This window comes from Tinamus guttatus, unplaced genomic scaffold (assembly GCF_059628265.1).
Source record: "Tinamus guttatus ecotype Peru unplaced genomic scaffold, ASM5962826v1 Tinamus_guttatus_pri_ptg000297l, whole genome shotgun sequence".
In the NCBI taxonomy this organism is placed as follows: domain Eukaryota; kingdom Metazoa; phylum Chordata; class Aves; order Tinamiformes; family Tinamidae; genus Tinamus; species Tinamus guttatus.
Window position 1 is genome coordinate 3,259,711 of NW_028288831.1, and position 11,710 is coordinate 3,271,420.

The 11,710-nt window shown below is 60.7% G+C and overlaps 2 protein-coding genes across 2 annotated transcripts; both read left to right on the forward strand.

The window, feature by feature from the left end:
* Nucleotides 1-4,265: 4,265 nt before the first annotated feature.
* On the forward strand, nt 4,266-9,519 carry ALAD (aminolevulinate dehydratase). The gene is made up of 11 exons (XM_088528042.1): nt 4,266-4,460; nt 4,707-4,757; nt 6,174-6,270; nt 6,801-6,936; nt 7,427-7,510; nt 7,846-7,934; nt 8,242-8,297; nt 8,660-8,747; nt 8,909-8,995; nt 9,177-9,306; nt 9,416-9,519. The coding sequence occupies exons 1-11, from the start codon at nt 4,348-4,350 to the stop codon at nt 9,493-9,495; spliced, it is 1,011 nt and encodes a 336-aa protein (XP_088384168.1). The 5' UTR covers nt 4,266-4,347; the 3' UTR covers nt 9,496-9,519.
* An 824-nt stretch (nt 9,520-10,343) lies between these two features.
* On the forward strand, nt 10,344-11,083 carry HDHD3 (haloacid dehalogenase like hydrolase domain containing 3). The gene has a single exon (XM_088528005.1). It carries the CDS (start codon nt 10,376-10,378, stop codon nt 11,081-11,083), a length of 708 nt encoding a protein of 235 aa, XP_088384131.1. The 5' UTR covers nt 10,344-10,375.
* The last annotated feature ends 627 nt before the right edge of the window (nt 11,084-11,710 follow it).

An 11,710-nucleotide genomic window follows, 5' to 3' on the forward strand; every position in this document is an offset into this window, starting at 1 on the left:
CAGCTGCTGCAGTATCTGCAACGCGCCTGCATGAGCCATGCCAGGGAAGCCACCAACACCAAATAACGGGGAGATTTACCGCTACGGAGGAGGATGGGGGCCCTGGCGCTGCCGGGTGCGTGAAGTAGCCGTGTCCTTAGGGTCACAGTGGTCCCGTGAGGACAGAGGAGGCCGTGGAGTGGGAGCCGCACGGCGCTTTCTGCAGCGGGGGCAACTCGCGGTTACCGCGGGCTGCGGAAGCGCAGGAAGAAGCGCGTCCGGCAGCGCGGACCCGCGCCCCGCAGCGTGGCCCCGCACCCGCGCACTGGCTCCCCACCCGACCCGCCTTCAGGCCCCGCATCCCCGCGCCCAGCCCGGCTCCAGCCCCGCATCCCCGCGCCCGGCCCGGCTCCAGCGCCGGGGCCGCCCCCGGAGCTCCGGATCGGGCCCCCCTCCAGCGGCGCCTCCGGTCCCGCAGCCCAGCGCCCCCTCGCGCCCCGCCCCCCCGGCCGCAGGCCCCGCCCCCCGGCCGCAGGCCCCGCCCCCGCCCCGCGCGCCACTTCCCGCCCGCGGACACGTGCGCTCCGGGAGGCGGGGCTATGCAAATCAGCAGCGCTGTTATGCAAAGCGGGAGGGCGGGGCCTGGGGCGCGCGCGCGCGGCGGAGCCGGAGGCAGGAGGTGAGAGCGGCGCGGGGGGAGCGGAGCGGAGCGCCCCGGGCGGCCCCCCAGGGTCCCAGCGCTGTCCCCACGGCCTTGGCGGTCCCTGTCCCCCTTCCCGGCCCGGGGCGGCTCGCGGGGTTTGCCCGGCCGCAGCGCTGGGCTCCCTCGCTGCGATCCCGCCCGCCGGGAGCCCCGGCCCGGGGCAGCGCCCGCGGTCCCGAGCGTCAGAAGCCGCGTGCGATGCTCCCGTGGCCCCGTTAGGAGTCGGTCCTGGAGCCCTGCCGGCTGCCAGGGGGGATGCTGCGGGGTAACGGGACAGCTGAAATCATCGGTGACCCCCTCCCTTCGTTACCGACCTAAATTATTGATCTGTCCCGTTTGTCTCCTGTGAAGCTTGCGCGGGAGCCCACTTTCGCAACAACTTCTCTTTCCTCGTGTATTCCACGCCGTAGCTAAACACAGCGATACAACTGATTGCTTCCCCTTTGGGGGCTGGGGATGAACCAAGGAGCTGCTCCGGGTCCTGTGTGTTTGGGCCGGTTCCAAGCAGTTCCAGCCAAAATATTTACGGAGCCTTTTGCTCTTGAGGGAGGGCTGCACGAGTTGTTCTGAACCATGTATTTATTAGTGCTCTGGAGGGAGGCAGCCACCCAGCAGCCTCTCAGGTCACTTAGCCTCACATGCGTGAAGCAGGTGGCCTTGGAAAGGCATATCTGGGGCCAGAGAAAGCAGACTCTGCTGTGGGGCCGTGGCGGGGCCTCGGGGACTTGCCCCCAGCGCAGCCATCAGTTGTGGCTGAGGAGATAACGCCCGCGATACGTCCTTGCTTGGATGGGCCCCTCGTCCCTGGCTTTGCTGCTGTCACCCTTTTGCATGGCCGCAGCGTGCTTGGGCCTGCAGTGGCTCTGTCATGCTGAGGACTTGGTGTCCCCTTCTGACACTGTGTCCACGTCTGCCAGGTCCTCAGCGTGGGCCGCAGCTGCAGGCAGCGTCTTGTGCGAGCGAGGAGGCCTCCGAAGAGAGCCCATGTGGCGCGGGACGGGTGCCGTGGGCCCACCCAACGCCCCGCTATCTCCGCTCTGCACCTCTCCTGAGGGACCGTCCCCTCTTCTCCCTGCTCAGAACTTCGTTTCCGGAGCTGCAGCCTCTCTCTGTCCCTCACAGAGCAATTGTAGCCGGCTGCCTCCGACTCCCCCGCACCGTCCCTCTCTCCTTCCTCCTCTGGGATTAACCATGAAAGCATTTTCCAGATTCTCGAGGTGCATTTGGCTCACTGAACGCTTTGTTTGCGCTGGCGCGGGCAGCTCCCCATGCTGCTGTCCCAGCCAGAGTGGATGGGACTCTCCTTGCTGAGAGGAAGGAGGGTGGCAGGGCAGCTTTCCAGATCTAAAAATGCTTCCCTACGTGATGCAGTGACACTGTCAGTGTGACAGGCACCGGCTCCCATGTGAGCACCAGCACACTTGGTCAATGGGACCGTTCAGCATTTATTTATATATAAATAATTATATAAATAATAAGTCATTGAGCCATCTAGCCCCAGGAAGCTGCTAGGGAAGCAATCGACTCAGTTCCATCCCTGGATCAAATGTGGTGCTCCTACATCCTGGGTGAATGCCCACAGCATTGCGCTAGTCGGATGCGGGCCGACCATTAGGATTAACATTGACGTAGTTTGAAAGGTTATGAGCTTATCCCCCTGCAAAACATCTGAAGGCTTTCAAGAAGACTGGAGCCTTCTCCTGTGCAAGTCCGTTGCTGCCTGGTGTAGTGAGCGTCAGCATCAAACTCTTCTCTGGACTGTGCTCCTAGAAAGCTAACGGGGTTCTGTGCTCCAGAGCAAGCGGGATGCAGGCCGAGGGGGCAGCAGGGTTTGGATCACTGCAGGACTCACTCCTGGTTCTTGGATTTAAGCCAGTGCATGGGAAAGCTGTGATTAGGATTGGGAACCAGGGGTCACTGGGCTGCGAAATCGCTTCTTTCAGAAGTGAATCACGAGCTCTTCCCCACCTTCACCTCAGCTCTCAATCAATGTCCGCTAAGGACTGTGTTCCTCCTTTCTGGAGGACAGTCCTCAGACCCCAGAGGAAGATGCATGCTCACGGCGTTGGAAAACGCTCCGTGCTCGGCCTGGGAGCCGGCTGGGCTCCGTGCGCTCCCACGGCAGCTCCACCGCTCTGTGCCAAACGCTCATCCACAGGCACTAAATCCTGTGGTGCCACAAGTGGCAATCCTGGGAACAAGCGGCGAGGAGGCCGGAGTCGCTGGGTCGCAGCTGCCGAGATGGAGCAGATGGAGCAGGGGCAGAAGTCCTTGAAGCGGCTCTGAATAAACAGCCTGTTTTCTGGTTGTGGTTTGCAGGGCCATAATTGCTGCTGCGCTGCAGCCACGTGCCTGCTGCCAGGTGAAAGTGCAGCCTTCCCTGCAGGCCCTTCTGCCAACCGAGTGTTACACCCCGAATTTTGTTATTGCCAAAAGGGAGCGCTCCTTGTAAACAAAGCAAGAACTTGCTCTTAGTGAAATTGAAGTCTTACCTGTCTCATCAGAGAATTAATATTAGCCACGTCTAGGTATTACAGAAAAAGAAAACACTTTAGGAGGTTTCAACACAAATATAGCTAAAGTTGTTATCCATTTGCCTGCTCATACCCACCTCTCCCTGTGCCCCTGCCTTTCATTGCCCACCTCAGTCCCAAAGCCTGTTCCAGCGACAGGCAGTTCTACAGCGAGTCCTGCTGGAGTAGAGGTTGCCAGTGCAGGGTTTCTCCTCCTTTTTGCCAGGAACAGCATGGTGTTGATTGCTTCTCCCTCCCTTGGGGCTATTTTGATATGTTTTCCAAAACGCTCGGTGCCTTGCTCTTTCTTCATATGCGTGTAATTCTTGATTGTGTCCAAACTTACTGTATGTGATGTGGTTTGTGTATTTTGAGTAATTATTCATTGTTACGTCCAACCCCCAATTTGCATTTCTTTATCCGTCAGCACATGAACAGGAGTGAGGTGTTTATAGGTCTGATGTCTTCGGGATCATCCTCTTCTCCCATTCTCTTCTGTGATTGCACCACTACACTACAGCCATAAATATTTCATTCTGCACTGAACACTACTGCTGTACATGTAAAAGTTATGCTTGTATCACAGAATTATGCAATTAAGCAATACAAATTAAGCCACGGCCACCTCATCTCATATTTAGAAAATTGCTGTTACACCTGAACAAGCTAAAACAAAGCCAGGCAAGTCCTGAGGCCTTGCAAGGCTGGTACAAAGTCCGTGGCGTGGTGGTAGCAAAGGCCGTGCTGTACTCACTGCATTAGGGGACAGGGGAGCTCATTTCCCTGCACTCGACAGAAGAGGAGCCAGCCGGTGTCAGAGCGGCGTGTGCCAAGGCAGGAGGTGTTTGGCCCAAGCGTGCACAGAGCCAGGAAGGAGTTTTTTCCCGTGAGCAGCAGCTGCCCTGGGCTGACCGTGGGGCTTCTCCTTGCTGGTCTGGGCTGCTCTGTGCCCTTGTGCGGGGGGCTGAGCCCGGGGGGCTGCAGAGCGCTTCTGAACGTGGGTCCTGCTATCGGCCGATGTTTGTGGCTGCCCAAGGCATCTGTACCCCTTCCCCGTGCCGATGGCTAGCGGTGACTTGCCAGGACACAGCCACCAACCTGCCTCCTTTGGTATTTCCGGCTCTACTTTGCAGTCTCCGCTGAATTCCCAGGATGGAGGCAGAGTCCCTTCTCCACAGTGGCTACTTCCACCCCGTGCTGCGCTCCTGGCAGTGCTCTGCAACCGCCTTCGATGCTTCCAACCTCATCTATCCAATTTTTGTCACGTGAGTGAGCCCTGGCTCTGCAGACCAGGGATAAACTGAACTCAGGCTGCACTTGGGGCCGCAGACCTGGGTACTCCCTGAGCTCCCGGGGAGCTTTTCAGGCTCCCTGAAGGATTCCCTGGGAATTCCCTGGGACCAGGGCCTGTGGTGGTGCCCTGGGGGCTGGGAGTGGGGCTGGGTCGTTTGGGCACAATTTACCTCTACTCTTCTTTGTCCTCACCTCTCTGTCCCATCCACCTCCCACAGTGACAGCCCTGATGCGGTGGAGCCGATCGCCAGCCTCCCCGGGCAAGCCAGGTAGGACACCAGGCCCTCGGCCATGCCTCGTGCCACAAACGAGGCGGATGTACGGCCAGCAACGAGCCCAGGCCAGGGCCATGGGGTGACACTTCCATCCCTCTGGATTCTGCAGCTTGGAGATCCTGCAGAGTTGGGCAGGATAGGAGCATTCACCTATGGAGAGAGGGCTGGGCACCACAGCGACCAGGCTGCCAGGACCAGGCGTTGGTTGGGATCGTAGCATGATCCCGCACTGCCCCAGAGCACTCGCACGTTGGAAGGGCTGGGCACGCGGAGAGGTTGGCAGAGCATTTCCAGGGTTTCCAGGAGCAGCTGCAAAACCCGCACAAACGCATGGGCTCTTGTCCTGCCGGGCACCTCATGGGGCTGGCAGATCCTGTCTGCATCTGCTGCTGCATTAGGCTCCTGGTCAGAGGAGCCAGAGGAGGATATTCCTGTGGGGCAGTGGGTTTGAATCTCCCTTGCATAGGGCAGCTTTTCCAAGGAACATCTCTGCCTTTGCTTTTGGGTGGCAGGAGGTAGAGCCTGCTGGGGCACCCGCAGCCCCCAGCTAAGCCAGGCGAGAGACTTCACGGCCAGGGGTGCTGTGCCCGGCGCCTCGGTGCTTGGCCCCGCTCGCCCCAGTTGTGCAAGCAGAGCGCGCGGCGCCGGGGCCGCGCTAGCACCTCATCCTGCACCCCAGCGCAGCCCCAGCGTGGCTTGTTCGGGGCTGGAGCGGGAAAGCTGAGATAAGGGATCCAAGAATAGGGTGCAGGGACAGAGCCCAGCCCCCTCTGTGTCCCTGCCCAGTAAATAACCCTTCTGCAGCCCCAGATAAGACCCGGGATTGTTCCTCCCAGGGTTCAGGCAGCACCTCTGTTTCTCCAGCTGATTCTTGGTGCTTACAGACTGGCATCTGGGTTAATGATGAACCGAGGCCCCTCTCTGAGCAGCCCTGCCAGCGACTGCCTGGCTGCCCGAGCAGCACTCGGGTCGGCGCGTTGGGTGTTTGACCTGGATGGATTCGCACTGTTCTCGCCGGGCTGCTGCTCCAAGCAGCCAGACAGGAGTCCCGATAGCTGGGGCCGTGCCAGGAGCCGGTCCCAAAGCTGAAGCATCTGAGAGCTTTTGAAACCTCCCCGGAGAGCAGCGGCCTCTGCGCTGCCTCTGGATCCTGCTCGCTGGCAGCCTGGAGCTGGGCCTGGCTGGGGCTCTGCACTGCCCGGTCCATCCGGGAAGCTGGATCCGAACACAGCGCTGAGGAGAGCAGAACGTGGCAGTGCTGGGCTCAACATCCCGGTCCCCATGTCAGAGAATCCCCTGCTCCATAGCTCCGCTCTAGGGTCTCCAGGGAGCTCTGGGAGCCAGGCTGAAGCTCGGGCCAGGAGAGTGGGCCCAGGTGGCTTCAGCCCCGCTTCACTCTGCCCTTCCTAGGTATGGAATCAACAAGCTGGAGGGGATGCTGCACCCCCTCGTCGAGGACGGCCTGAAGTGTGTGCTCATCTTCGGGGTGCCCAGCAAGGTCCCCAAGGTCAGTGCGTGTTGGCAGGTGGTGGGAGCAGGTCTGGGGTAGCCACAGAGGTGCAGGAGAGCGATGTCAGGCCCAGGGAGTCTCCTGGCCAAACACGGAGGTTCACAAGTCTGGGCACGCTTGTGTTCAGCAGAGTGGGACAGGAAAGGGAGACTGCAGTGACATCTATAAGGCTCCTGGTGGCTCTGGGTGTCTTCTCTGTGTCTTTGAACACCTGGTGCATCACCGCTTGCTGGAGAACAGAGGAGCTCTGTGATACAGAAAGCAGGAGGCATCACGTCAGAGGATTGTTTCACCTGATGTAGTCTTGAACTGGGAACTGTTACCAACTGGTCTCGAGACTTGCAGTCATTACCAGAAGCTCCACTGCTCTTTTTCATCATTGAGGATCACACTACTCTACACCAAGAGAGTCTTACAGTTCAGAAAACATTTCTTAAGGATCAAACATTTCTGCCACAGAGGGGCTGGTGTAGAAAGGGCACAGGAAGCCCTTGGCTCTGTGTGCAGAGCCATGTCTCTTCTCATAGGATGCGAGAGGCTCTGCTGCGGATGCAGAGGACACCCCTGCCATCCAGGCAATCAAAAAGATCCGCTCCACCTTCCCGGAGCTGCTCGTTGCGTGCGATGTCTGCCTGTGCCCGTACACGTCCCATGGGCACTGTGGTGAGCGCGCAGCGTGGGCCCCTGGGGGGTTATTCACACACCTTTCTGCAGGAGCAATGGGTGCTGGTGGGTCTGACCAGCTCCTTCCCTGAGCTGACTTGGGCTTGACTGGGTGCAGTTGTGCTGAGCTCGGAGGAGCCTTCTGAGTTATGAGAGTAGCCAGCTAGAGTGGGGGGTACAGATGTTAAGGCACCTGCAGTAATGGGAGAAGCAGCGTCACCTGCTCCTTGGTCAGTTGAGTGTCACCTAAGCACCCATCTAGACCCCACTCTTCTCTTCCTAGTGCAGCATGTGTTGAATTTGGTCCCTGGAGTGCAGTGACGTTGGTCTCCTGTCACTGCACCTCTTTACACAGCTAGCACAGTTCCCAGAGCCTCTCTGCATCTCTCTCTGGACGTGTGTGACCAGCCCTGAGGGCCATGCTCCCAACCTAGGGACAGTGGCAGGAGGCAGGCTGGCCTCTATGCCGCTTAATCCTGTTGTCCCCTAGGTATCCTGCGTGAAGATGGCACCATCCAGAACGAACTCAGTTGCCAGCGGCTAGCAGAAGTGTCACTGGCTTACGCCAAGGCAGGTGAGGAGTCTCCTGGCAGCAGTCTCCAAGTTTGACTCCTGCAAATTTTCCCCTTTCTGCTTACCGCAGACCCAAAAGCAAACAATGCCCAGCTCGAGCTGGGAATGCTTGTGCTCTGAGCTGGCAAGGGCTGTGCCAGCCCTCAGGGTACTGGCCCTGGCACAGTTGCAGACATCCCAGAGCCAGCCCCTCGGCACGCTGAGGGGAGAGGCTCTGGGGTCACCTCCTGCAGGAACGGTGGATTTCTGCGGGTCTGCTGAACGGTACTTGTCAGAGTGAGCTTGGGCTCTTGGTGCTGCTGCGGCCTCATGGGTGTCTCTGGTCTCTCCCTGCAGGCTGCCACATCGTTGCCCCCTCAGATATGATGGACGGGCGCGTCGCGGCCATAAAGAAGGCGCTGATCTCCAACGACATGGGCAACAAGGTGAGCAGAGGATCTGCGTGCGCTAAAATCAGGCACAACTTCTGTGGGGCCCATATGGAGGCTGCACTGCTGAGTGACTGGAACAAACCCTGGAAGACGGCTCCACCTTCCCCCAGGATGTGTTGCAGGATGTTCCCTGCACCAGGGCATGCGGGAAAGGGAAACCCTTGGCCAGACACATGGGGTACGAGGCCTCCTACAGGGCAAGAAGCACATGGGGCCGAGTACCAAGCAGTGGTGGGAGGTGACATCTCTTGCTACAGCTGGGACACAACAAAGCACCTCTGGTCCTTGCTGTCCTCTGCAGGTCTCCGTGATGAGCTATAGCGCCAAGTTTGCATCCTGTTTTTATGGTCCCTTCAGGTGAGTTCCTTTGCAAGGAGCATCAGCACAGCACCTGGCTGGCCAGGAGGTTTGTCCCCAGCTGGATAGCAGGGAACAGGGCCCAGCCCAGAGCCTCCTCTGCTCCTGCTGTGAATCACCTTTTGCATGGTGGGGCAGCTGGCGTGGGACAACTTGGGCCTGATGGACCCCCTGGGTTTGCGGTGGCTCAGGGCAATGCAAGGGGGAAGGCAGGTTGGGACAGCATATCCCACCCTGGCTTGATGGGAGGAAGCAGCAACACACACAGTTGTTCCAGCCCATCCTCGTGCTCCTGAGGGCTGGGAGGCGCAGGGAGCCATGCGGATGCTTTGCTGATTTCCTGCCCACCGTCTTGTTCCCAGAGATGCTGCGTTATCCAAGCCTGCGTTCGGGGACAGGCGCTGCTACCAGCTGCCCCCGGGTGCCAGGGGCCTGGCCATGCGAGCCGTGGTGAGTGAGGCCTCCCCGTGCTGAGCGAGCGGGGCCGGCGCCTGGCAGCTGTGCCCAGGAGCCCTGCTCATTGGGACAGGAAAACTCTTGCACGGGGACAGGGCGAGACGCGTCGCCTGCAGCTTTGTCGCAGGGCTCAGGAGTTTGTGTTCTCCTCCCAGGACCGCGACGTGCGCGAGGGAGCAGATATGCTGATGGTGAAGCCTGGGATGCCCTACCTGGACCTCGTGAGGGATGTCAAGGCCCGAGTAAGACCCGGGTGCTTCTCTGCTCATCAATGAGGGCACCGAGTATCCCCAGAGAGTAGGAGGAGGGGGAGAAGAGATGCGGATTTGGGATCCCCAAAGCGGAGGGAATGCAGCTTTCTCTCCGCGGATGTGAGCAGGTTGTTCTCCATGATCTTGCTGATCTCCTCGCTGTTGTCCCCAGCATCCCACCCACCCGCTGGCCGTGTACCACGTGTCCGGGGAGTTCGCCATGCTGTGGCACGGCGCCCAGGCGGGTGCCTTCAACCTGAAGGCGGCCGTCGCGGAGGCCATAACGGCGTTCCGGCGCGCAGGTGAGCGCGGCAGCGCCCCGCGGGACGGGAGCCCCACGCGGGACAGGGCCGCACGGCCCGGCTCTCGCGCGAGGGAGCGTGCGGCCATCGTCCCCTCTCATCCCCACAGGCGCCGACACCGTCATCACGTACTTCGCGCCGCAGCTGCTGCGCTGGCTGAAGGAGGAGGCGGCGGCAGCCCGGGCCTGAGCGCGGCCGGCGGCGGCGGGAGGCGGGGAGGGCGCCGGGGCCGCGTTTCCGCCGGGGCCGGAAGCGGAGGGAGCGGGGCGGGAGCGGAGCCGGCGCAGGTACAGGCCGGTGCCGGGGATGGGGGCGGCCTGGGGGCACCCCCGCACCTGCCCCCATGCCCGGCCTGCAGCTCCCCGAGGGGCAGCCCCGGCACCATCTGCCCCCCGCTACCCTCCATGCACCAACCCCCTCGCCCTGGCTACTGTCCCGTGTGCCTGGCTCTACCCCCTGCACACAGCCTCCGGGTACCCTGAATAAAGCCCCTCTCCGTCCTGGCTACACCTCATGCACACAGCCCCCTCCACCCTGCGTACAGCCCCACACACCCCAGCTGCACCCCTATGCGTTTAGCCCCCCGCCTACAGCCCCATACACCCAGCTACCCCACAATACGCACAGCCTCGCTGTACCCTAAATACAACCCTACGTGTCCTGGCTCCACCTGATATACCTAGCCCCACGCGTACACCCTGCACACAGCCCCACATGCCCTGGCTGTCCCCCGCACTGCAGCCAGCCCCCACAGCCCAGGCCCGGCAGCTCCGCACTGTCCCCAGAGAGACTTTGTGCCCGGGGCACAGAGCACGGCCGGGGTCAGACGCGGCCTTCCCTCTGCCACAGGGTACTGACGCCACCACAGTGGCCTGAGCCCCTCTGTGAGGCCAGGGATGGCAGGGGCACAATGTGCACCAGGCCCTAGCTCAGCCCCACACCACTGGCCCCTGGCAGTCGTCCCACAGCTGTGAGCTGCACTGGAGCGTGGGTGACGCGTGTAACCGCCTCTGCCTCTTACCTCTGCGCTTGTTTTAGGGTCTCCTTAGCCCTAGGCTTCGCTGAAGCAATGCTTAGACTGCGCTTACTAACCTGGGATGTGAAAGATACCCTGCTCCGGCTGCGGCAGCCGGTCGGAGAAAGCTACTCGGCGGAGGCCCGGACTCTGGGAGTGCAGGTGCAGCCGGAGGCGCTCAGCAAGGCTTTCCACGAGGCTTACGGAGCCCAGCAGCGGCGCTTCCCCAACTACGGCCTGGCCCAGGGGCTCGGCTCCCAGCGCTGGTGGGTCGATGTCGTCAAACAAACCTTCCGGCTCTCCGGCGTGCACGAAGAGCGAGTCCTCGCGCGGCTGGCGGAGAGCCTCTACCGGGACTTCTGCAGCGCTCGCACGTGGGAAGTGCTGCCAGGAGCCGAGGAGACTCTGAGTGGGTGCCGCGAGCGGGGCTTTCGCATGGGGGTCATTTCCAACTTCGACAGGCGACTTGAGCAGATTCTGTCCCAGTGCAACCTGCGGCACCACTTTGAGTTTGTCGTGACCTCCGAGGATGCGGGTTTCGCCAAGCCGGACAAGAGGATCTTTGAGCAGGCCCTGCGCCTTGGCGGGGTTCAGCCAGAGCAGGCGGCTCACGTAGGGGACGACTACGTGAGGGACTACAAGGCAGCCAGGGCAGCGGGCATGCACAGCTTCCTGCTCGCGGCCGCCGGGCAGCCGGAGGTACCCGCGGAGCACGTCCTGCCCTCGCTCAGCCACCTCCTTGCTCTTATCGAGAAGGCCTAGCTCTGGGAGCTGCACTGCCGAGCAGGACCAAGGCTGCTGCCAAGCAGGGAATGTTCCTCGTGCCTCTTGCCATCTCAGTAAGAAACAGGAAGAAACCTTCACCGGAGCCTGCTCTCCACAGGAGAAGGGCTACTAGTCTAATAAAAGCATATTTGCCATGCTCTTCTTTCATGCCTTTTCCTTCCATAGCTCCCCCAACACTATACGGAAGAAGGTAAACAGCGTTGACTTCTGCTAATGGAGCTGGGGCCAGGGTGCAGAGCACCTTGGTGTCATCCAGAGAGACCCTAGAAAGCTAATTCTAGCAAGGAGGGATGGAGGCAGATATTAAGATTAATCCATCTGTTCCCCAACCCAAGGAGGGTCTCATGTACAACCCTTTCATAGCATATCCACAGGGCTGAGCTTATTCCCTTCCCAGGCGTGGGTCTGCCAGCTGAGCGCAGCCTGGACTCCTGTGGATTGCAGCGCACACCCGCTTTGCCTTCCTTGCCCTTTTCCCGAATAGCAGAGGCTGGGAGGGAATTACGCCTCCCTTTCCCCAGTTCCCCATCTCTCCTCATGCCAAAGCCTGGACCATAGAAGTTGGTGTGTCTTCAGGAGAGCTTAATGCTGTGGTGTTGGGAG

What these genes read in the sequence shown, in the direction of transcription:
- ALAD (XM_088528042.1), top strand. Translation starts at nt 4,348, where the DNA reads ATGGAGGCAGAGTCCCTTCTCCACAGTGGCTACTTCCACCCCGTGCTG. An exon ending in ATCTATCCAATTTTTGTCAC is followed by an intron (nt 4,461 to 4,706) that starts GTGAGTGAGCCC and finishes CACCTCCCACAG; the next exon opens with TGACAGCCCTGATGCGGTGG. An exon ending in TGAGGGATGTCAAGGCCCGA is followed by an intron (nt 8,996 to 9,176) that starts GTAAGACCCGGG and finishes TGTTGTCCCCAG; the next exon opens with CATCCCACCCACCCGCTGGC.
- HDHD3 (XM_088528005.1), top strand. Translation starts at nt 10,376, where the DNA reads ATGCTTAGACTGCGCTTACTAACCTGGGATGTGAAAGATACCCTGCTC.